The sequence below is a fragment of the Synchiropus splendidus genome, chromosome 11 (genome assembly GCF_027744825.2).
Source record: "Synchiropus splendidus isolate RoL2022-P1 chromosome 11, RoL_Sspl_1.0, whole genome shotgun sequence".
In the NCBI taxonomy this organism is placed as follows: domain Eukaryota; kingdom Metazoa; phylum Chordata; class Actinopteri; order Syngnathiformes; family Callionymidae; genus Synchiropus; species Synchiropus splendidus.
In genome coordinates this window covers 17294266-17318786 of record NC_071344.1, presented here as the reverse complement: position 1 = coordinate 17318786, position 24521 = coordinate 17294266, and the positions used below count along the sequence as shown (strand labels likewise).

General features: G+C 45.3%; 1 protein-coding gene across 3 annotated transcripts in view; it reads right to left on the bottom strand.

Annotated features, from left to right (window-relative positions):
• glra1 (glycine receptor, alpha 1) overlaps positions 1-24521 on the bottom strand; it is a 100223-nt gene that overhangs the window by 33836 nt on the left and 41866 nt on the right. For all 3 annotated transcript variants that reach the window (XM_053880111.1, XM_053880112.1, XM_053880113.1), the window contains 4 exons: positions 11989-12056; positions 5140-5363; positions 682-764; positions 27-164 (listed from right to left, as the gene is read on the bottom strand). In XM_053880111.1, the coding sequence (XP_053736086.1) occupies positions 27-164; positions 682-764; positions 5140-5363; positions 11989-12056 (513 nt within the window). The remainder of the gene's footprint in view (positions 1-26; positions 165-681; positions 765-5139; positions 5364-11988; positions 12057-24521) is intronic.

Sequence of the window (24521 nt, the reverse complement as noted above, 5' to 3'; positions counted from 1 at the left end):
CAGCGTCTACAGCGTCTCTCTCTCACCGGTGTTGTAATGTTTGGTGCAGTAGCGCAGGTCCTTCTCCTCCTTGAGGATGAACTGAGGTAACGTCAATCCGTCGGCGACCTGCACGGCCCCCTTCTCGTCCCACTCGAATATGAGGTCGTTCATGGTGTAGCCGACTGTGGGGAGGACAGGAAGCAGATGAAATGCACCTTCACTCATAGACATCAAAGCGACACGGATCGCGATCAGGAAGGACATTTGATGTGAAACTGAGGGGAAACGGCGAGAGATAAAATAATGTTTTTACGGTCATCTGTTTGACAAATTCCCAAACTGCTTTGTGATCGGCGCTGACATTAAATCTCCTCTTGTATCTGTCACTTCCTTTAAATGTCAGAAAAGAGGGAGTGTCAGTCCGCGTTAGCGCCGCAGCCCTGACGGTTGCTTGGTCCAGTCTTTGCTCGCTGACCCGTCCAGGATGGCTTTGAACTTCAACTCCTGCTTCTGATTCCCCTCACGTCTTTTCCAAGAATGGAAAGGCCACAGACAAATCTATACAGCATATATCTCACCCTTTGGGCTGCTCACGGGCTGATCGACTGATGCGCTGACTCTCTGTGTGTGTGTGTGTGTGTATGTGTGGAGGTGTGTGTGTGTGTGTGCACGTATGTATGAGTGTGTGTGCATACTCACAGCTCTCTAGCTGCATTATGCAGGTCTGGACGTCCATGGGGAAGTTCTTCAGATCCATGGGACAAGCCAGGACCAGTGTTATTCTGCAGGAATGCACAAACATGCTAGTATTTCTCTGACAGTTGACAGCGTGACTTCCAGCATGACTACATCTAGCAGTGCAGCAGCCAATACCTCAGCCTTACTGAACTGTACACAGTACTTCTGAGTTGGTACTACTTCTATTCTTCCACATATATATGTATGTCTTGTCATCGATACAACATCATCTACAGCTGCTCCTCATTTAAGCAACTGTGACCATTTATTTCAACTTGTACTTCTCATGTATCACTGAAATACTGCTTTATATTACAACCCTTACTACATATTTTCAATGACTGCTACTGCAACTTTTACAAATATGTTTGTATTTTTCTAAGAAAATATTACAACTAGAAAATATCCCGTCATATATAAAGCCACTGCTATGTCTACTACATGTGTATAACATGTATAACGACACATACAGTGTATTACTGCTTCTGCTGTTATAAGCACTGTATTACTGCTTAGTGTTGACGCACTACTAGGAGTTCTGCTTCACATTCACAGTTACTACTTCCTCACATTAAAACACAACTGTAAATACTACTTTTACTACATATAAACCCACAACTTTGTTTGGTCATTGATAACTTTTACTTTATACATAACTGAAACTCCTGATTTCTAGTTGTAATTCACACTTTGACTAGTACTTTACCCTCTTTAGTAGTTATATAATGACACGCACAATTGTTGCTACTGCTACTACCACTCCTACTACCAACAACAATAACTACTTGAGAGTGGTTCCAATACTCCATATTTATCACGTTATCATGACTGCTACGGCTACTACATACATGGAACTAGGACGCCATATTTAGAACTACAAGTACACCTTTCACGACCAATTCCCATCAATCTACCTCACATCTAGTAGTAATACTATAGTAAAAATAACTACATCTGACTTTGAACTACTGTTGTCTGATCTACCATTGTTGTGACTCCCAAAACGTCCAAGCAATAGAGATGAGAAGCAGTTGCCTGCTGGCAGTAACTTCCTGCCTGGTTTGAACTTCTTCACTTTGCCACGTCTCGGCTGGAGGACGAACGTGATGAAAACCTGTAGCCGCGGCGACGTGCGGCAACATGGGAACCCATCTTGTTTCATGCTAGGCTGATCCGTGCGGCGGGGAAAATTAAAACGTTCACAAGAAGCCGCTTCTGAGTCACGGCGCCACATTAGCTTTCTGCGTCTCGGGCGCCGAAATTAATTACTGCTGTCACATTGCGGGAACGTATCAGTGAGAAAGTCAACTTTCCTGAGAAATTAATGGAAAAGTCACTTCCAATAACTGATATGATGCATTACTGGAGTTAGGACTTTCACTGGTAATGAGATAAACAGTGACGCGGACTGGCCGCAGCGTTCAAGTCGCTGTTTGATCTCTGAGAAGGTTTGAAGCTCAGATGTCCACTAAACTGTGAAGACACCTTCTTTTGTCGCTGCCTTCAAAGCCAATAATGTCTGACTCTTTTGATCTGACAGTGATCTGGGAGAGAGAGACTTTGAATCGCTCCATCACGAGGTGGTGCTGGCTGAGCTGCTGAATTCACCTCAACCTTTCTCAGGTCAGCAGCTGGATGACACGGTCAGATTACAAATACTCGTCCTCTTTTGACTTGTGTACACCTGCAGCCGTCAGTACTACGCCTCAATAAGTGGAGAAGTTCTTAAGCAATTTTTATTGAATTTATTGAATTGAATTTATTTATATTACACTACTATACATAACATAACATATTAAACTACTCTATAGATACATAGCTATATAAGGTATAGGTATATTCTTCTGTTACTAACTGTTACTAACACATAATCACATAATTCTAACTCCTAACTTCTAGTTTGATGACACATCTTTAACTACAATTTTATATCTGTCACTAATATTTATACTCTTCATCTTAATCTATTATTACTACCACTACTAACATTTATCGGTAACAATACTACTATATTTTATTTTCCATGTAATACCTCTACTACTGTACGTTGAAAAAAACCCCACTAATACTACTGCATGTCTTTAAGTATCACCGCTCCAACTTCACACCCATAATATATATTCATTACTACTACTGCTTCTTCTACTGCTACTACTTCAATAGGTTCCAGTACTGATACTCATGTTTTGCTAATGAAACTACTAATGTCAGTCTATAACTATTAATGCCACCACTAATATGCATCTGTGAGTTCCCAAACCATATGTCAATTACCACCAGTACTACAACAGATAGAAGTTCTACTACTCCATCTCTAACAGTTTACTTCGTGTTTTTAACCATTACTATGTCACGTCTTTAAGTCCCATTATTCCCGTGGACTCCAGCAGTACTACACATCTGACTACTCCCATATGCATTGTTATGATGACCATCACTACTATAAAGACTACGACCTGTTCTATCCATGTTTAACACGTGCGCACATCCATTGCAACTGCTCTGTTGCTGTTCTGTCTAAATGTAACTCAACATCCCTAACTCCTTCTTCTTGTGCGAGTGATGCCACCGTGGTTTTCCGATGATGCTGAAATGTTCGTCTTTTGTTGTAATGAGTCTAATAAGTGTCCTGGTTTCTCCCTGACGGCTCCAACTGTCAGTGTGTTGATGTGGCTGTGCAGCAAACCTAAATCCTCCTGCACCAGTCTGGCGTTCCAAAATAAAGGCTTGCCACCTCTGCACATTGTTAAAAGTCTCTGACAGAATGCTGAACACACTAATGATGTCCGTCCTCGCGGGGATGACTGAGCGACTCGCTTCTTCCCGTCTCACATTTCCATGTCAGAATGTTTCCCAGTCAGTGCGAGCTGGGAGGTTTTGCACGGTGTCACGGTGGAGGTTAGTCCTTTTTTATTTTTGGCTTCACTGAGTTCAGGTCACGGGGGCAGCATCTGAGGTTTGTATGAAGAAACCAGAGGGACACACAGTGTGAAGGATCTGTGGTCTGTGTACTGGCAGGAATCTGGCGATAGGGTATGCTATATGGTGATATATTGCAATACTGTAAGTATGGCACAAGGTAGTAGTATCTCTTAACAGTAGCCATGATTTTAAGGCACAAAAACTCTGACAGTGCCACTGTAGCATCCACTTGCTGGATGTTTTTTGTTTGCTGTGATGCTAACAGCTATGCTATTTATTCTTTAAATACCGAGGATGCTAGTGGTTGGCTAACGCTGCTGTACCAACCCCGGCACGAACACTTGCAGGAGCTTCTTGCCTGTAACAAGGGCGAAAATGATGTTGCTTCAAGTGTAGAAATGTGAGAGACCGCCAATATTGAATATGATGACAACACCGCCACACCTGACTCACTGGCTTCCAGTTTGGAGAAACCAACTAGCATTATGGAATTGATGGCTACCTTCAAGAAACATGTTTATATGTCACAATTATTTAGCAAAAATGCTAATAAACATTTGAAGTGGAACCGAAAGGCAGATATTGTTACCGTATTGTTACCATGTTTACTTAGTAAAGGAGGTCATGTGACAAACTGTTTGTAACTCTGTTACAAACTGGGAAACACCAAATTCCTTCCTAATGCAATAATATACTTTTTCAAATGATTTATGACGGATGACAGTCAGTGACAGGTGTCAGGTATCATTGTACCGCCATTAAACGCCTTAGAAAGCTAAGATAAGCATTTGTTTGGGTTCTTAGAGGTTGCTATTTAAGAAGCAAAATGAGCAGCTGATGACTACAAAATGAATCTTGCAGGAGGAGAATCAGTTTTTTTTTTCACAGCCAAATATAAAAGACTAATCTCTCCTCCTCCTGCTGGACACGAAGGTGAAAACGGAGCTTGATAACGTATCGCGCATGCCGGCGGAATGCTAACCGGTGGAATAGATTACAGCGCCTGCCGTGGTGTTTTTCTCATTCGCCCCTGAACAGAGGCAATAACGGCGCGGAGGAGGCAGAGCGCTTTTTTTCGGCTGAAGGCGACTATAACTCTGGGAGCCTTGAATGGGACGTCTCAGAGATAGCAAGAGTGAGAACAGGCAGAGGATATAAAACACCTCCATCTCTAAGGCAATGAGAGAACTCTGAAGTGGAGGATGAGACGAGACCCAGTAAACAGGAAGTTAGGGGTCGACTCGCTTCAACTGATGACCTCCAAACTTCTGGCAGGACTTGGTTTTATTTGTTTCTGAGTCATTCCCAACTCCACTTCAGTTCAGATATTCAAACTTCTACAACACTTTCGAGCTCAGTTTTCTTGTGGGAGGCAATGCCCTCTCACTATTGGCAACAAAGTAGTGGGCAACAATGGGCAACTAAACTACAGAGAAGCCTACTATACTATTCCATCCAACCACTGGCAACGTGGACCATTTCCTGCCTCGGACTCACCGTATGCTGTAAAGCACATTGCCGTTTTTGGAAATGCGTAGCAGCTTGTTGTCAGTGGTGACCTCGTGGAAATTGGCGCCCTTCTCGTTGGCGAAGAACAAATCAGGTTTCCAGATTGAGTCCAACATAGAGGGGTCCAGGTCCAGCGAGTCGTCGGGGTACTCGCTGTAGGCCAGCCGGGGGTCGTTCCACTGCTGTCTCAAGAAGATGTTCACTCTGTAGTCCTGCGGAAGAATGAAAGACACAGGTTAGAGGGAGGCTTCAACCACTTGTTTGCAAGAAACCGCTGTTGTGGAACAATTCGCTTTTTCATTTGGTCACACGTTGAGCTGGACAGATATGAGCTGAAGAGTTTAAAGCATTTTAGGTGGAGTTTTGTCCTTCAATATGCAGCAGGTTAATAGCGTTTCCACCGACCATCTAAAACTAGAAACAAGTTGCTGGACATGAGGAGGCCATGATTGGTTCTTGTGTGCTGACCTCCTTACGATAAAGTGAGTGGGAACAGAACTGTTGTGGCGGATGCCGGAAAGATCGTAGGATCGTAGAATTCACCGGACAAGCAGGAGGCTTGGCATCATTTTAGGGCTGAGAAGTGCGAGGAGGTCTGGTCTCTGGGATCAGTTTATCAGGTGCCACGTCGGGTCAAGTGGAGTCGTCTCATCACACCCTCGACACGAAGCCCTGACTGGATGCGCTCCAGCGACGTGGTTGCACGAAGGTCTTCGTCGCTGTGATTCACCCTGAATAACTACCATGTTCAGGGCCCTAATTTTGTCATCACCCAAAATATAGTCATGGACCTGCAAAGTGCTCCTTTCAAAGCAGCCGCTCGCTCGGCTCTTTATCGCTGTCCATTCACCCCCTCAGCCCTGCAATTCCCCCCTCAGAGATGAAGTCTCTTTATTTAGCGTGATGTGGCATTTAGCTCGCCACTCCATCTCCCTAATTGTCAATTATTCTCAGAGTATGGAGCTCGGCCATTTCGTCCAGGAAGGAGGCGCCATTAAGCGTCGCCGCTTCTCAGAAATGCATTTCGGAGGCGAGGCGAGGCGCGGCCGGCCTCGGCCCCGGCAGGTGGCATTTAGAGGAGCAATGAGGCGAGCTGGTGCACGTGCGCGCGCACGTGTTGGCCGGTTATCAGTGTTTATTCCTCTGAATGCAGGATACTAATGATCCTGACCTTTGTGTTTGCGAGAGGAGGCGCCGCCGCGTGAGACTTTGATGATTAACACCGAACCGCGTGGAAAAGAGGCGCATCAGTCATAAACCTGCTCTCAGTTTTGACTGACACAAGTTGGACCGCCGCAGGCCATTATGAATCATCAGCGTAGATGATTGCGGTCCGACGCTTTTAGAGTGTTTGTGAGCTAAATCACCGTTCCTCTCACTTCGGCTGTCTCTCTTTTGTTTACACAGTGTTTGAAGTCTGTCTGGCAGCATCAAGATGAGTCGGGAATAGTAGTCAGACAAGTGGAGTTACTTTGAGACGCGTGTTTTTGTTGTGCTTGGATCCAAAAAATGGAATCGCAGCGGACAACCCAGAATACACAGTTTAATCACAGACACAAATTTGACTTTCTGCTGTTTCAACCCAGTGCAACTGTTGCCGTGCATTATGCATTAACACGAGCCACATATTTCCAGGGACTTGTTCCCTTCATGCAGTCGCAGCAGTTTCGGCCTGTCCCAGTTACATAGGGCAACCAACTCGGGAGGTTGCCACTCCATCTGAAGGCACAACAACACACAAACATATAGTCGATCCATCAACCTCTGTATGTTTTTGGGATGTGGTAGAAACTGACAAACTGCCGAAGCTCTATTGCTGAAGGAGTTGATGCTCATCCTGGATGCCAGCTTTCTTTGCTTCCCAAGGATGTTCAGTGGTACCTTGACGTCTGATCTGGACCAAGGTCTCATTACCTCACAAGTGCGAGGACAGCCTCACTGCGCCGCTGACTATCCTCAGGTGATGCACGCAGTGCAAGTGTGACTGTTGCGTTTGTTGTGAGGTTGTTTATAGAAAAAGAAGCACATGATGCAGGAAACCACAGCTGTACCTGCCAGGTGTGTGTGTGCTGTTGAATTAGCGAGGAGGTCTTTGCTTAGGTTCGATAATACTGAGGCAGAAGGAGTCGCTAAAGGCCAGTTGAGGCTGTGAAAATCATGTCTGAGTTGTGTATCTCTGTCTACGAAGCGCTGGAGAAACTGGTGATAGTGTGGTTGATGGAGAAAGAAGTCATCGATAGCATGATGATGTGAGAAGGCGTGACATAACTCGGTAGATTTTAGTGCAAATAAACATGTTGTAAAACCTCATGTAAGACCTTCGAACTTTATTTTTGCCACAGAGTGAAGGTATTTCAGTTAATGTCAAGTCAGGGTTTTGCAACGCAGATGTTTGTTGCTTTGTTGCGTTCATATTTCCAATGACAGTAAGATGTTCTGTCTTTTTCTTTTTTTTTTTTTTCGGCAGAGAGTAGTCAAGTAGGGGACTCTACCTTTAAGTAAGTGAGATGACCCCTCACCTCAAACTGGTCATCGTCATGACGAACAAAAAAAGTCACTCCTGCAACTCTGGTAGCTTCTGGTGGACTGCACCACACAAACCGAGCCCAAGTCGCACCTCACAAACCGCTTCAGTTTGGGCAGCAAAGAGATGAAATACCAGCAAAAAAAAAAAATGTTCCCAAACAGCGAAAGGTCCTGCAGTTTAACCCCTCATTCACGGTCACCAGAGTCGTTTCTGGACCTGCCGACTCCTGGCTAAAGAGAACACATTATTTTTACTCTCCGAAAGCACTGCAGTGGAAAGAAATAGATAATTCCGTGGAAAAGAATCGGGTCAGATTGGGGCTGTCACACGGCCCATAAAACCCCGGCTTCACGGTTCACAGGCTTCACGGTGGCTTCAGACGGCCGAACTATGTGGGGGTGGTAACTGATGCTGTGGATCCCAGGACTGCAGATGATTCTTTTTTAAGAGGATGGATTCTGAATTAGCGTAATCTGTTTATGTCTGGCAGGAAAGACGCCGTAGGGCTGTCGCATATGTCTCTCTCAAAAACTGAGCTCCCTCTGACGTCTGTAGGTTCCTGCTCTGGTTTAGACCATAAGACCGTTAAGTGTGTCTCCGAAACTACCATCCTCCACCGCCACGCTGCTATGAAACTATTAGCAGAGAAAATACTGTACGTACACAATACCACACTCATTTCATCTGGCATTAAAGTCAGGCGATAAACCACGCGTGAACGGCCGCGATCTCCCTCCTGCTCGCCTTTTATTTTTCTCTCCCAGAAGAAGTGCAGATGGAGCGGCGGCCATATTTTAATTCCACACTTGTCACAACACCGTGCCGGGGATGCGGCTCAGGTAGGACGAGGATGCTACAGGGCTCATGCATTTCACGTCTGACAAGTCTGCACCGCGAGAGAGGGAGAGAGAGCAGCACTGTTTTGAGTCTTGACCTCAAAATACACCAAAACCCCACCAGCACTTCCGGACGTCAGAATGCATTTCGAGTTGGAAACTTTCTCCCGGATCTGGAGGTGAATCTGAAAAGCTGGCGCCTGCGTTATTTTCCAGCCCCAGAGAACCTTTAAAAGTCGCTACGATGATGTCAGGAGAAAAGTTAGCCAGCAAAAGTGAAAGAGTGTCCTGATAGATTAAGTATGTGGAAGTGAACGACCTGCCGAGGCACTTCAGTTTCATTTCGCTTCCTACCTTCTCTTCTTACTCAAAATACTAAAATGACTGATGTTCATGACTTTATTGTCATTGTAGAAGAATCTTTGTTTTTCGTTTCACACTTTAATGTTCAACTTCAGTGTTTATTCTTCAGTACCCTTTCTTCTTTTTTCTACCACCATTTTTCAACATCCTTTCTTTTTCTTTCATAGTTTTTCATTGAATTTTTTCAAGATTATTATTATTATTATTATTAATAGTAGCAGTAGTAGTGGTGAAGGCTGTCAATAGATTCAAATTTTTAATGTTAATGCACTATGTTGTTGAGCCTCTTCACACCTTCTAAGGTGAAGAATGTTCTTGACAGTATCTTATGTTGGCTTGTTGGAGTAAACATATCACATTTAGTGTTCATGTGTGACTAGTTTGCCATTCACCACTGTTAAGTGTGTGTGAGCAGGTGAGAGAGAGCGTGTGCCGAAACCAGAATAAAGCAGTGTTGTTCTGGACCGTCAACAAGCTCTGCACCACTCTAGCGGCTCCATCTATCACCGTGTTTCTTGAGCTCGCAGGAGCACTTTGGTCCGAAAGAGAAACTAAATCTGTAATAAACAAGATCTCTACATCACGACGATATCATCGTCCGCTTCCCGTGTGCTGGGGTTTTGTTTTCCCTCCATCTTCCAAATGGATTTTCGGGTTTGATAAAAACTGATAAGTCCAATTATTCCCGCACTTTGCTGTTTTCGTTTGTCATCCGTGAGATGAGAGCGACGACTGTGGTCTCTGGTGGCGGAGCGGGGTGGAGGGGGGGTTGCTTTTGCAAGCCAGCCTCAGTCAAACTTCTTATATTGACTCAGAGGGAAGATAACAATCGTCACTTTCGTTGGATCTAGTGGTTTCCGCTACATCGCGATTACAGGAAGAGGAAACTACATTATCACCTCCTTTGAGCGACGACAGGCGGCGAGACAATGGCATGTAAGGAATAAATGTCTCTGAAATAGTCTTCATGAAATGGGATGGAAAAAGCGCAGCTTGTCAAGTACTCGACGATGACTTAATAAAAGCGGGTCTGCGAGAGCCGCTGACATGGGCGGAGAAGTGCTGAGTCATCATGTTTGCTGTCAGCAGTGGGGATACACCACTGTGATCAGCCCAGGCTGCCAAGAGAACGGTGCCCTTTACCTCGGAATTATTTTGACTCCTAGTCGAAGATCTGCATCAGATTGGACTCGAAAGTCAAAGCTAGGAGCTTGCGAGGGAATAGAGTCTAGAATTAGCTTTGTTTGTGCAACTTTACCAGGGTCCAGTCTTTTCTTAGGGTGCATTTCTGCTCATTCTTTCCCTTGGTATTGCTGGTCTCCAATATATCCACTGAGCCTCTGGAGTTGTTAGTGAGAACATCAGGGTTCCATGCAGCCAAAGTCAGAGCAGACCTCTTGGGAATATAAAAACAGAAGTCGCTGTTGTAAATGGCATTTCAGGGAACAACTGGGGGTCTCAAGATAGGGCCACTTTTTGTCAGTTTAAAGTCTCATCCACTTTTTTGAAAGCCCTCCACTCTGCTCCTGTGTTGGTCGAGGATCAGTTCCTCTCCTGCATTCTGGAGTTTCTGCAGCAGGCAGCACTTCCAGCGCAGCGATGCATGTCTGCGCAGGTTCAGTTGGGGATAACCTCCCTCCTCCCTCTCTCTCTCTCTCTCTGCAGGTGACTTTTCTACTGAGCCTGCTCTTTCTTCTCCTCCATTGTTTTCTTCCTCTCCCTCCGGTGCTGACCCCTTGTTACCAGCTTCCTTTTTTGGGGTCTCTTTTAAAAGGTAATATCACAGAGCACCTTGTCTTCCGTCGCTGTGTTTTTCTTGGCGTTGAACACATCAGGAACTATCCAGTGATTGATCAGGCCATGCCTCACTTGCTGTGGGGACTGTGGGACACTCCTCAGACAGGAGGTTCCCTCAGCGTTTTCCGAGTTCCGAAATAGCAACGTGGCTTCATTCAGGCCTTCTCAACTGTCACCTGTGAGCTGGACCCAAATGAACGACATCATCAACCTTTGACTTGTCAATATTGTGGTGGCAGAAGACATGGTCTAGAGCTCCGCCTCAAGAGGGTAAAGCTATTTTGTGTCACCTAATTTCAGGTCTGAATTTCACCCCTAACACTGCAGCAAATAACCATGCCCCCAAACCGGCCCACGCGGTATTGAGGCATGACGGAGTGTCGACATGCCACTGTCCGCTCTGTGGTGCCATCTGCCGCCTTAACCCTCCTTCTCGCCACAGACCAAAGCCCAAACCTGGTTTTCCTGTGCCGTCGTCTTTGCTTCTCTCTCCCAGCTGGTTGTCTGTCTGATGGCTCTCTGCCCTGGGTATGTCTCCCCCATACTTCTAATTTCGTCTCACCACACATTGTGTGAATTTAAAGCAGCATTTAAACACATGGTCAGCTAATGGCTACATTTTAAAAAATGCATTTGTTACTTAGATTCCGCCACAGGAGCTTCCCCAGGGAGTTCACCCGCCACTCACTTCCTTGGCTTGTTGAATATATATGAGTTTTCAACGGAAGATCTTTTGAGTGATGACTATAATTGAACACTTGGACGGTGGATTCAGAAGTTGCCTGGACCTTTTAACACTTTACCATCAGCATCAAACCCTCCCGAGCGACGGAAATGTGACGCTTCCTTTGTGGTGTTTACAGCAACGCTCGCTGACGCGCTGGCTAGTGAAATCGCCTCAGCCTTCTCTCCCTCACACACACACACACACGTCAGATCTGCCGCTGCGTGAAGGTTGACGCCTCCGTTATATCAACACTAATGGATTTTCTGTGTATTGAATGAGTCCAAATTTCAATCCCATCTCTCGCAACGCTGTGTTGTTATGCAAATGACCGGCAGAGCGGCTGCCTCTGCTTCAAGTGCAGACAGACTCAATGAGGCGGAGAAGTCTCTCCACAATCACGCGGCGGAAGGCCTTTAATTTTGAAAGGCAATGAGGAAAAAAAAAAAAAGAGTAAAAGTCCTTTCAGTTTTTGGAAAATAAATGCTCAAACTAGCGAGCAGCGAATTTGAATTGCTGTTCGCCGCTCCTGTGTGAATAAATATGATTAAAGTGGATTCACACGATCACGTCAGGAGTTGTTGACTCACCATTGTTGTCTCAGCAATGGACCCAAAACTGTTGATAAAAATGTTGCAGGTTACGTTTACAGGCGGACCTGCAGGGGGAGAGAGAAGGGTGGAGGGGGGGAGAGAGGGAGAGAAGTTGATTCACAACAGGCTATTTATAGCAGGGCACAAACAACACTCTGGAGAGTCGTTTCAATGAACAATTGTCTTATCACAGCAACATAAATTATTATTTCGGTTCAGGATTTAGTTAGCCAACAAACAATTGAAAGACTTGTGAGATTGTGGTATGGCTACATAAAAAAAAAAAAAACTTATGGGAGGTGACACATCAAATTCAGTTATTGTTGCCATCCTCACGTGAGCGACAAAAGCATCACGAGCAGCTTGGAAACAAAGCTCCTAAGCCTCGAAATACAGCCTCCTGATTGGTCCAGTACTTTGCCACTCAAAATATCAATGATGCCCTGAGATACTGAAGTGAGTGTCTTCAGTGGTGAGACACAGTCACAGTGTCTGTCGCTCTTCGTTGCAACAGAATGACTCTGTTTTTCTCTTTGCTTCACAGAAACACAATGCGTGCGCCATGTTTGCTATCTTTGCAACCTCCGGACTGTGACCTGGATTAAGAAACAAGTCGCCATAACAACCTCCACTTGTCAGGTAAAGCACACTGCTACAAGTCTCCTGTCACACTGGCTCATATTTAAAGTGGGAAAATGGTTTGCTATCCAGCGGTGACACAGCGATCCACAGCGGAGTGATTTAGCTCTTAAAGTCAATACGATGTCCAGTCCTCAGCAGAGATGAGCGCCGGCCCTTTTGTTTGGCTGCCCTCCTCGATCCTCGCCGCGACTCCACTCCTGTCGCCAAGTAATCCCATTTGTGTTTGTACAACCTGGTAATACAGTGAATCGATGGGGCCGCCGCAAGAGGCCCAAATGCTATTTACTCTCACCTTGACTGGCTCGTCTGAAAACAACCTTGAGCGTAACGTCTCGTCCGAGAGAGGACGGCGAGCCCAGCCCGCTGTTCTCATCGTGACTGTCCCAGCTTCCATATTGTTCCTCTCCTCTCAGGCGGGAGGGAGATCCAATTCTTACGATTTAATTTGCCTTCATTCTTGGTGCGATATTTGCAAATTCTATCAGTGAGCTCAAACACACAGTCTACACTTCCTTTTCATTACCAAACAGCTTTTCTGCGCCGAGGAGTTGCTCAAACGTGTGTGGTGAATGACAAGCATTGCGTTTCATGTGGGAAAATTTTGACTCAGTATTTGGACAGCAATACATTTTTTTTATATGTGGTTCCTTTGGGCTCCACCAGGGGGATCCTGTCTGCATCATACTTTCTAGCCAAGTAACTAAACTCATCTTAGATTAGATTAGTAGATTGTAACCCACCCTTGTCCCAAGGCCTGATATGTTGACGTTGGGAAAGGGGACTTTCACGGCAGGGCGTCATGTAAAAGAAAGATGGAGGTTGGGGTGAGCTATGGAATACTGCTCCTTTCACTCTACATACTAATGTGTCACTTGATAAATAAAGCCCCAAATGACGGAGATGTCGAGAGCCACATACAGTGCTGTATATACCAAGAGACACCTATATCACTGTCTAAGCTATTGACTGTGTTGAAACACAAGCATGTCAACATGCAGAGACTTGCAGAGAACACTGTCTCTCCTCTCCACCAGTCCAAACCATCTGTCCTCCCTAACTTTGTCTCCAATCATCCCTTTCTGATTTGGTCTCAATGAAACCCTTCCTCTCTGACTATGTGTGACTGAATCAAGTCATTTTCTTGTGTGGTCATCGATGGATGTTTTCTATAGACGCGTGTCCGGGCTTCTCTCTTAGTATGTTAATGTATGTCGAGGTCAAACTGCACTGCACGGCACGCAAACGCACACTTCCACGCAACATCCCCCGCTAAACTCTGTGTCTAATCCCGCTGGCCGGCAGCTAGCCGGGGATGAAGGAAGGGGTCTGGATTATTTTGATGGCCAATTACTCTCCCTGTCACAGACTGAAGAGCGCTGCGGGCCACTGGGGAGAGTCGGACACTCATTCACATACACATCCATTCACACACGCAACCGGAGAGTCATCGGGTCGAAGATGTACAGTGAGGAGGAAAATGAAAGAATCATTAAATCTGGCCAGCGGCCAGCCTTCCCCACGTGACTTACATTTGAAGCAAACTATGGATCACTCTCGGGAGCTCGTGGGTGAAGGAGTAAATACGGAGGAGGAAGAGAAGGATCTGATATTAAATCAGTCTGCTTTGCCTCCAAATGAAAGTAACCGCAGATGAAATGAGTTCCAGTGTAGCCGTGGAGAAATAAGTGCAGCGTCGCCGCGCGAGTCCAGCACAGACTGTAAAACTGTCAGAGTAAGAGGTTCAATTACTTCGGCCGTGATAGATGGTGGCGCTGGAGAGGGGATGCCACTACAACAAAGATGGTGGGCTGGTTGTTTCACGCTGACTTGGACTGAGACGTTACAGGAGAGATGACGTTCAGTGTTGAGAATGTGGAGCGTGGTTGAACCATACTACTGTGCAGCGTGGGTCTGAAGGTGCTGAGCTCCACTGCAGACTTCTTTCTCAACAAGATTTTCAAGTCCCTTCTTCCCTATACTGTCTACTTAGTTCTTTGCTCTTCTTTTTCTGACCACCTTTTTCCGTTTTCCATTTCCCGTCAACTTTATCTGATGATTGGTGTTTTTTTCTCTCATTTACTTTTTTTCCTCTGGTTTTGCACCTAATTGTTTTGTCTAGTTCTTTTACTCCAACTTTTTTTGTTTTGCTGTTGCTTTCATTTTGTTTTGTCTATTTTTTACCTTCAAACTTTTTGCGACCGTCATCTTCTTTCCCCTGACAACCTTTTTAGTCTCCTTTACCTGATGCCTGTTTTTCTGTCTTTTTCCTGCAACAGTTTGTCTGTCATTGACTGTTTCCACTGGGCGACTTCAGTCTTCCGCTGTCAAGACTATTTTCTGCTGATGTCTTTTTTCTTCTGTCGACTTGGTCGTCTGTCTTGTTCTTATGAAGTTAACTTTTTACCTTCTACCACTGCCGTTTGTCTATCCAAGTCTTTTCTTCGAACACCCACACTATTTGCAACTTTTTCCACGGTCTTCTTTTTTTCTTCTGCGAAAAAAGCAGCTCTAGATTCCATGCTGTCTGAAGCATCTCCAGTCAGTGCCATGGAGCTCAATTATTCCGAGTGCGTTTAGAAAATGGGACCTCCACGATGGTAATATGTGATTTTCTCTCTTCCTGTTGAGGACTCTTTTCTAAAACATCAATATAATGATTGTTTTGGGGGCATGTCAGACTCCCTGCTGCTCCCTGTTTTAACCTGTTCACTTCCTGTCTCCAGACAGCTCCCACAATTCTACTGCAAACCGCGATTCATACTCACCAGAGAAGGGGAGGGTTAAGAAGCGGCAGCAGGGGGTGGAGGGCTCCCGGGGATTCAGTCCTTGTTCTTGCCGTTCCTGCATATTTGTGAAATCTGTGCGCTCAGAGCAGCAGTTCCAGGATCAAACTTTGTGAGCATTTACTGCCATTAATGATCCCTGCCACCGAGCCGACTGTCAGGAGCTGTTGATGTATTGAGTCTCTAAGAACCCACCGGGGGAGAAGGTTGGGGGGGGGGCACTCCGTCTGACTTCATCCTCAGTGTTTATCCATAAAGCAGCAGGAACATTATTACCGTGTTCCCTTCTCTGAATGGATTTGCGGGTCTTACTGGCATCTTCTGACACATCCCGGCTTTGTCCACAATCCTTCCTTCAAAGTGGCTCCGGCAGCTGGAGGCGAGCGGAGGGACGTCGGCGTTTGTCTCCTCCTGCCGGGTTTTTCTGTGACGTTCAGACGCTGAGTTGCCGTACGAGATGCTAATTCTGACTGTACGTGCCGTCTGTAGCCAACAGTCTCTGGCTCGCTTCATCATAACCCACCGATCAAGGGAAGAAGGAGGCGGAGAAAGACAACACACCGCGAAATCTGTTCCTCCACAACTGACTGAACTGTTTATGGTTTTTATATTGTGTTGCATGGATATGCAAACTTTTTTTTTTTGCAAGCAGTTGACCTACTGAAGTGTTCTTGACCTCCAAGCTTGCTTCTTCGACCTGGTTACCTTGCTCGGCCCGTTATCTCAAGGTCACAAATCTATTCAGCAAACAATATTTTGCATCACAGCAACGTCGACTCACTCTCCCAACCAGCTGATTTCAATAACCCAGCACACGTTCACTCACAAACCTGAGCACATGCGAGCAATGGCGTGACAAAACACACAAACTCTTGGAGCGTAAAATGAGAAAACAAACAGCGGTGCCACATACGTGTCCAGATAAGCGATGAAAAGTGACAATACTCTGCGGTCTGTGCACACAGTGATAGCACAGAATGAATCTCAAAATGGAGATAAACATCACACTGGTGCACACACTCGTGTCAGAGTGACGTAAAGAAGCCAACTTTACACACACGGAGAATCAAATATGTCCTGTGAATGTCTGCTGAAAACGTTCATTTCATTTGTCATACACAAGAATCTCTCGCCAACAACTGTGCTGCAGCCTCGAGAGGTTTGGCAGCCAGTGTGTGGCGGGATTCCACTTTAGTTAAGAACAATTGTGATAAAACATGGCGACATAAACAACCACTTCTGTCAGTTCTTTCAGCTACACATTCCAGGTCAAAACACATTACAAGTAACATCCTACTTACGACCGGGATTGGTTCCCACCAAGCAGTTGTAAGTCAGATTGGTCGAATGCCATTCAAAATGACCGACGCGAAGGTTATAGGTGCTACAGTATAGTATACACGATGTCAACCTGATCTGGTAGATTGCTGTGCGAGAGTGAGATGCTGGGATACTGTGCTGCCATAACTGCCGTACGCGTTGTCGGGCTGCGGTGGCAGCATTAAAAAAAGAATTAAGAAAAAAAGAATAAAAAAATAAAAATAAAAATGAGCACGAGCCATGGTCGCAAGTACAGGTGGACGTAAGTCGAGCAGGTCGTAAGTCGGATATTACTTGTGTATGCTTAAGCAGAATCTTAGCAACCTTGCTTCCTTGCTGCAGGTTTAACTGAACTGAGACACAACTTTGTGGACTTTTCAGTCCCAGGGTGAAGCAGAAGTCAGTCTTCCATGATGCACGCCGACAAACTAGGCTTTCAGTCAGTCACATTTATCCCCACACTGGCTGACGCTGTGTGTAGCGCCTCTCCAGACTCGGGTAACGGTTAAGCCGCAGGGTGGCGCTTCTTAAGGTTCCACTCTTGGAAGATAATTTTATGTCAATTGTTGTGTATGTCGTCTCTCATTCGATTGGCTTATTGACTTATTCACCAACATTACTGAGAAGAAAGCAATGACAGCTTGTAACGTCACTCTCATACTTCCTCATCATAACCGCAACCGTCCCTTTTGAATGTCAACAAAAGAAACATTTGATTCTATAGAAACGGCTAATGCGTCAACAAGCAACACGGATGACTGACGATATTTGTCGCCTTTGGAGTGAGAATGCAGCGAACAGCCAAGTTCTATATGGTCAGGAAGGTAACTATCAACACACTACTGGTGCTCCTTCCATTTTCATTGGCCCGTGAAATGATGTCTTGCCCTCACCAGGAAAGACCCAGTATTAGTGGGAACCCAACCTCTTCCTCTCGTACCCCCATGTTCCTCAACCATCGCACGCCTAATGCTGTACCTCTGGAAAGCTAAAGATCGTAAGTAAAGATCGAAACCTATTTGCAAGCATGCTAGCTTGGTGTCTTTTTAGCACATTAAAGCTTAAGTTGTGGAACCTATGGAATTTATACGAACAGATATTCCTAACTCTACCCGTAAGGCAGGTGGGGAACCCAAAAGAAGAAGGATCCCTTAGGTCTTGGCCTTGCCAAGAGTTCTTTGTCTGGACAAGTCTCTACAGATACGTGGGATGCTGCCACCTTTACATGACGGTGGTGTAGCCATTCACAGAGGAGCGGCTCATCTTTAAATTTTGTATCAACCCTTGGATTGACTTCATGCCGTAATCACTTCTGCTGAGATCAGGTACAGGATTCAAAGGGCCTTTAAAGTGTTCTGGGACTCACTGTGAAACATGAAGACTTGTTTTAAGACATGAGAAACTGGAGCGTATCTCGACAGAGAAACTTCTGCCCCAGAATCTCCTGATCCTTCGGCGGTTCGCCACAGAATCATTACATTTTCAACAAGTCCTTTTCACGCATCTCTTGTTTAAAGTAGATCCAGCAGCAGGAGGAAATGTGTTGGCGCCTCGTCGGGAGGTAGACGTGTCCAAATATGTGGAGAGGACAGGCGGATACACCTGCCAGGCAAGTGCCTTATTAATTATTAATCCTTCTGCGGTGGGATTTTAACTCAACCCTGAAGTCTGGCATCTTTTTTTACCGTGAATCTCTAGTTCAGTGTTTTCAGTGCTAGATGAGCAAACGACAGAAGCGGCTGCTGTATCAGTTAAAGTGAAGTGAACAAACAGAGCGGCATACTTCCTGTCCTGGGCTTAGTTCTGCCCCGAGAGTTTTCAAAAACACATTCCAACTGTGACACGAAGAGGCATTTTGAATTGAAGCGTTCACAAAACCACAGGGAAATCGACACACAACCGCCGCCATATGCTAGCGGGAGTTACCAGGTGCTGCAGACTGCAGGGAGCGTCGTCGCTGCCAATAGAGACGTTGTGATTCAGAAGTGTTGTTAGCATACAGATGAGATTGAAACTTTGTATGTCGCCCGCTAAAAGGAAAAGTATTTCTATAGTTTCTGTGGCTAATTCAAATTCCATGAGTGTGGTGCCCCAAATGCGCCGGTAAGAAAAGCACTTGGAATGAAATTACGCAAGGCATTAGCTAAAAACCGCAGTTCCAGAGTGCTTATAAAGAAATTGCAGGGTCCGTCTTGCTGTGTTCTTCCACTTTTCAAAGGTCAGTTCACTGACCCGTCTGGTGCGGACCAGCGTGGTGACCCGGGTCAACTTAAGAAACTTCATCTTTTCATCTTTTAGCAAACGCTTGCTCTGCCAGCAAGGAGTGTGGCATCATCTCTCACAACACACCACAAAGTATAGCCTTCCGTGATGTGCGCTTTTATCTTCAGATAACAGGATCTGGAGTCTGAAGATCTGTGGTTGATCATCATCTGTCTGGCAGAACATGGCGCAGCAGATGTTTAGTGAAGACGCTAAAATGGTTCCTGCAGCCATTGACTTTTAGAAAATAGACTTAGTAATAGTTGGTGGTGAAGACTGAATAGATATTGACTTGGAACACTAAGAGTCTGTCCCTCCAAGAGAGGTGTGGGACGCTCTGGAGGAGAAGGTCACCGTGTGGGGAAGACCTCCCAAAAACAGACGTCACAGTCTGGAAAACACCAGTAAAAAAGGTATATCAAGAGACAGGAGCAGTCCGTGGAAGGCTGCTGAGATGAACCGGTCATAGTCTGGAGAGTATGGAAACACCTTCTCAAATAAACACTTTTGAGGCGACCTCACTTAAATAGGTCTCAGTCCATGGAGACTGACAACAGTCTGACACAGTGAAGTACAGAGGTCACAGACTGGGGAGGAAAGGATGTGAACAAGAACCCAGCGTTCAGAGAGGACGACTGAGATAAGCTAACAATTAGCTTATCGAACACGATGGTTCGTCCTGATCCTCCCAGATATACAGCGAGCCGGTGCCTCGGAGCAGCTCCACTCTGATGGCAGTCTCTGTGTCTGCCGAGCTGATTTAAATATTTCAGAACTCAAGAAGGAGATCTGTCAGCAAGCGCTGGTGAAGCGGTGGAGGGGGGGTTTAAGATGAATCTGCCTGTTTTGAAGTCATCAGGAAACTGACCGTTTTTTTTTTTTTTATATCTCCATCATTCGCATAATAAAATCATCCCCCAACGTCCTGAATACTTTTTAATGCAAATTTTGACAACTTTACATTCCGACGCTGTAATTTGAGAAAGTTTCCAGACGGCGCTGCTGTTTCCAAAGTGCTTCCAACAAAACTACTGATGACACTTCAGAGACCGTGGTCATCAAGCTAATGTTAAAATCTCATCAACGCAGCAGAAGTTTACAACGTGCCAATGAGCTCCTCTGCCTGCTAGCGATGTGCAAGCACAATGAAATCCCGGCTCACGCACAAAGACAATTCTTGTTCTCTTAACACAATTAGTGGTATTATTGCAGGGAGAAATTGGAAAGACATAATTGCTTCTGCACTTCTGAGGGGCTGCAGCGAAACAGCGGCAAGAAATTAACGTTTTTAATTTGCAACGTGGACGGTCATTGTTGTCATTAACCCTTTTTGGCGAGACCGTGTGAAATGCTAATATCAAACAGCTGTCGTCCAATGTTATCGATCATTCAGCCGGCTAGAGAACCGACTTATCCATGGGACTTTGTGTCGTACTGGTGCGTTCCTGATGTGCTTCCAGTTCCCAGCACAACTGCAATCCAAGATGGCTACCCAGAACAAAAACAGGAAATATAAGTTTTGAATGAATGAAATACGGCTGAAGAAACAAATGTGTGTGTCCTCTTCACCCTGCGTATTTTCTAGTTGTAAACTATCAAGACGTTGCGTGTATCCGGAGACAGTACGCATGAGAATAGTTTAGATAGTGGACATCACTATCTACTAACTTCCGTAACTGGAACATGGCTGAGACGTCATTCCCAGCTCCCACTTCCCACTTACAAGGTAAATGTTAGCTGGAATTGTTTAAATGGAGTTCTTTGTTCTGCGAAGTATGTTGATTTTGTTCTATCCAAAGGAGTATTTTTCATATTTATGTGTAAAGTAGTTCAGGTTTGACATTTTGAAAGCTCTGTCTTACGTTATGCCAAAAGATGTTAGCATAGCTCATGTTTCAAAAGTAAATAGTTTCTATTAGGATGTTTGTTTTTCATTATATAATATGTTGCTGCAACAACATGTCATAACTCACACATATTCAGAAGTGTCAATGAAAAGCTGTGATAACTTATGATGAAAGTACGTGTTCAGATTAGATTTCAGTGTGAGCTTAGTTCCAGCTAAATGTCTTTATTTGGAGTTTTGCTTAGTGCGTTGATGTTTCAAGTCAGTAACCATCTTTGTTTCCATGTGTTTTGTGCTGCATTTGAAGCAAACCAGGGTTCTGTCTGTGAGGCGGGGTTCCTCCCACACTGCTAAAAGAAGCGTCCGTTGGTGCGAGTGTGTGTGTACGACCTGTGGTTTGTCTTTCCCCCACCTCTCACGCCAAGTCTATGGAATAAGTGGACAGCAAACCTGACTCACGTCACCTGATGATAGTCTAGGTGGTTGTATGACAAACACAAATCGTTCTGGACGTCGCCGTATTTGCTCAAAAAGATGGGCCCTCTGATTCATTAAGTCTCTGCCTGATGGATGGGAAAGCAAAGTTCAGCGAGGACACAGCTGAAATCAATCAAGCAAATCCAGCGGGAGAGAAAGTTCCACGCTCGCAGACACAAAGCGAATATCGACCACCGATAAACACAACTTTCTTGTTTTTCGCCTCCTTCTCTCGCCTCCTTTTCCCCGAATCATTCGAACAATCTGGGATTCTGCCGTATTCATCCAATTACAGCCGCCGACAGCCGGGGCCTGCGGGGCCACGGCCCTGATCTCAGAGCCACGGACCCCTCAAGATCCCTCATCTTTGGCTCCTGCATTTACAGGGACCAATTAACTGGTCAACACATCAACGCTCCCCGCTGACGTCTTCATTACTCGCAGCGTCCCGCTGCAGCGTACCTGCACTGCCAAGTGGAACTAATGAAACAGCATAAATCAAGCGCACCTCACGCCCGTACAAGGAGGGAGGAGGATAGCGTGTGGAGTGGGAGGGAAGGCGTCGTTAGCGCGCCTGAGGAGGCTTGTAAAACACGGCTATCCAGGGATCATCTCGCCGTGCTTTATTTAACTCTCTCCTCTCCTGATGCCCAATTTACACGCCGGTAAGTGACACCTCAGCGCCGCGGCGGTCAGGATGATTCATCCCGAGCTGCGGGGCCACATGGCGGTAAAGAAGGAAAGGAATCAAGAGTGAAGCCTTTTGAGCCAAAGTTTGGGAGTTTTTAAAACTGGAGAGCCGAAGGATGGGGGGGATGCTTTTCCTGAGCGGGTTTGAGATCAATGAATCGGGGATGAATACGGTCGGATGGATGATGGATGAGTCGCAGACAACTTCGGCAGGAGGTGAAGATTTCAGGGGGGGAGTAGGAAGGACAAGGTCGGAAATATCAGTTTGGGAGACAGTTGGTCCAAGAATGTTCGAGGTGAACCATTGAGATCCATGAAGGAGGATGGGAATCACTAGGGAGGATGATGATAGGTTACAGCGCATATCACTGTCTTGCTGAGCGGAAATACAGAGAGAAAAGTGAGGTTAAACCTGCTCTGACAATTTTTTATCATTAAGTGAGTCACAGTCCAAGGGAAATATCTGGCACATGAGTCGCAACATTTACACGACTCGAGGTTTGTGAGGCAGTATTGTTAGGTGAGCTGGATTGGAACTGGAACTGGAACTTTTTTTTTTCTGAGACAATTTTATTTTCTATAAAAAGCTTCATTGCTTTAGTTTGTTTTTTCAATGGGTGACTTTCTAGTGTTGTTTTTTGTGACTTTTTTTGGGACAGCAGAGGCACTTTATCCAAGGTTTATATGATGTTTCCTGCGATGGCGCCGTCTTTCATGCCTACATTTTTTTTACTTTAAACTTTTAAGAGAAATGCTTCTTTTTTTTCTAAACAAAATGTCTGTCACCATGATCTTGTCGTCATCAAATGTCTCAAATGTACGCTAAGTATTGTTCTACCAGTTTGACTAGACTTTACGTACTAATGACAGTGATGCTCTTCGAACCAAGTACGGGATTGGAACCAGAACTCAGGTTGAGCTCAGTGCTGCATGGTTGAATTTTAGCGCCATCTCAAGCCAGGAGTCTGTACTAACTTTAGCTGGCGTGCTAGCTAGCAAAGAATATTAGCAATCATGTTTCGAACAGGTTTTTCACCTTCCCTCAGTGGAACATTTTCCTTTATAAAGTCGACTCTGAAGTGAGATGCGAGGTGCAAGCACAAAATGTAATTACAGCATCTTCAAAATCAAAGGTTCCCTTGAGCGTTGCTCTTTTTCCCAGCTAATTTCAGTAAACACTCGTGGCAGATTCGACCCTGGTGGCTAATTCATCTGACATCTGTCGGGACAGTCAAAACCCTCCGATCAAAATCGCCCTAAAAGTCACATACGTCTTCACACACCAACCCCCCAAACATCACGGAAAGTCTCTCAAAAGTTGGGCTAGCGTAGCTTCCAGGAAAATAAAAGGTGCCAGAATTTGATAAAATGTTCATTATAGCGCAGTTTCGCACGGAGGCCGGAGATTTATGGCGGTTCGAAGCACCCGGGGAAACGTTCCCCTTTCTTTTTCTTCTCTTTGTGCTGCTGTGTTTGTGCAGGGGCGGGGGAGCGAGGGCGCGGGAACAAAATGATCACCCCCTCAGCCGTCATATCGCAACATAATGGAGGGAAAATAAATAAAGCAAAAGAAAAATAACCTTCTTTCATTTCCACACTCTCTCCAGCCGCGTGGATCGCAACTAAGTAGTTTTGCTGGTCCTTATCGAGGACGTGTGGGGAATATATATTAGTGCAATAAAAGTTAAAGCGCTTTCCTCCGACTATATAAACTGCAGACGAGGACGTATAAATATTTAATGCCTCATTGTAGGTTTTCCCTGTGTTTCTTTTTTCCTTCAGATGAAGGAAGCTCACCCTCAAACAAGGCCAGATTCACGCTTGACACTGATTTGGTCTGTGGTGGGGATTTTTGCTGCCAGTCTGGAAAGCACTTCCTGTTTCTGTGGCAGGGATTTCAGAAACTGTCTTGCAATACTTGAAGGCATTCCTCGTAGCAAACTGTATTATTAAAGGAGTACATTGGTGGGTGGTTCTGCTTGACGGGGAGTGAACAGGGCACAAGTCTGAGCCGCTTTGTACGGCTGCAGACCTGGGGTCAGCTCCTTCATGGCACCAACACGCCATGATTATATATTATATATTATATATGATATATTTTATTGATTGTTGTGGTCAAAAACACCTGATTTCACTGCAGATTTTTTTGAGAAATTGCTAGGAATTTATGGTCATGGACTAACATGATGGGGAAATAAGGACCTTTTCAAATGGGCTTGTAAAAAAACTAGTTTCTTAGTCAGTTTTTAGGCAAAAAAAGCTCCAGGCTACAATGGTTTTAACCAAATTTGTTATTTGTATAAAGCAAATTAAATGTAGATGCTAAATAGAAAGTGATGCTAAAACAAGGTCATCTTTTTTATGATGATCTGTGAGTCGTTTCCCGGCTGATGGCGTGTAAGTGAGCACTTGTTGTTTTGTCACGGAGCTCCTCACAAGGGCGGAGACTGACGGAGGTTTGGATGGGTGGAGTCAGAGAGGTAAAGGTGGGGAATGTTTCTGTGTGTGAC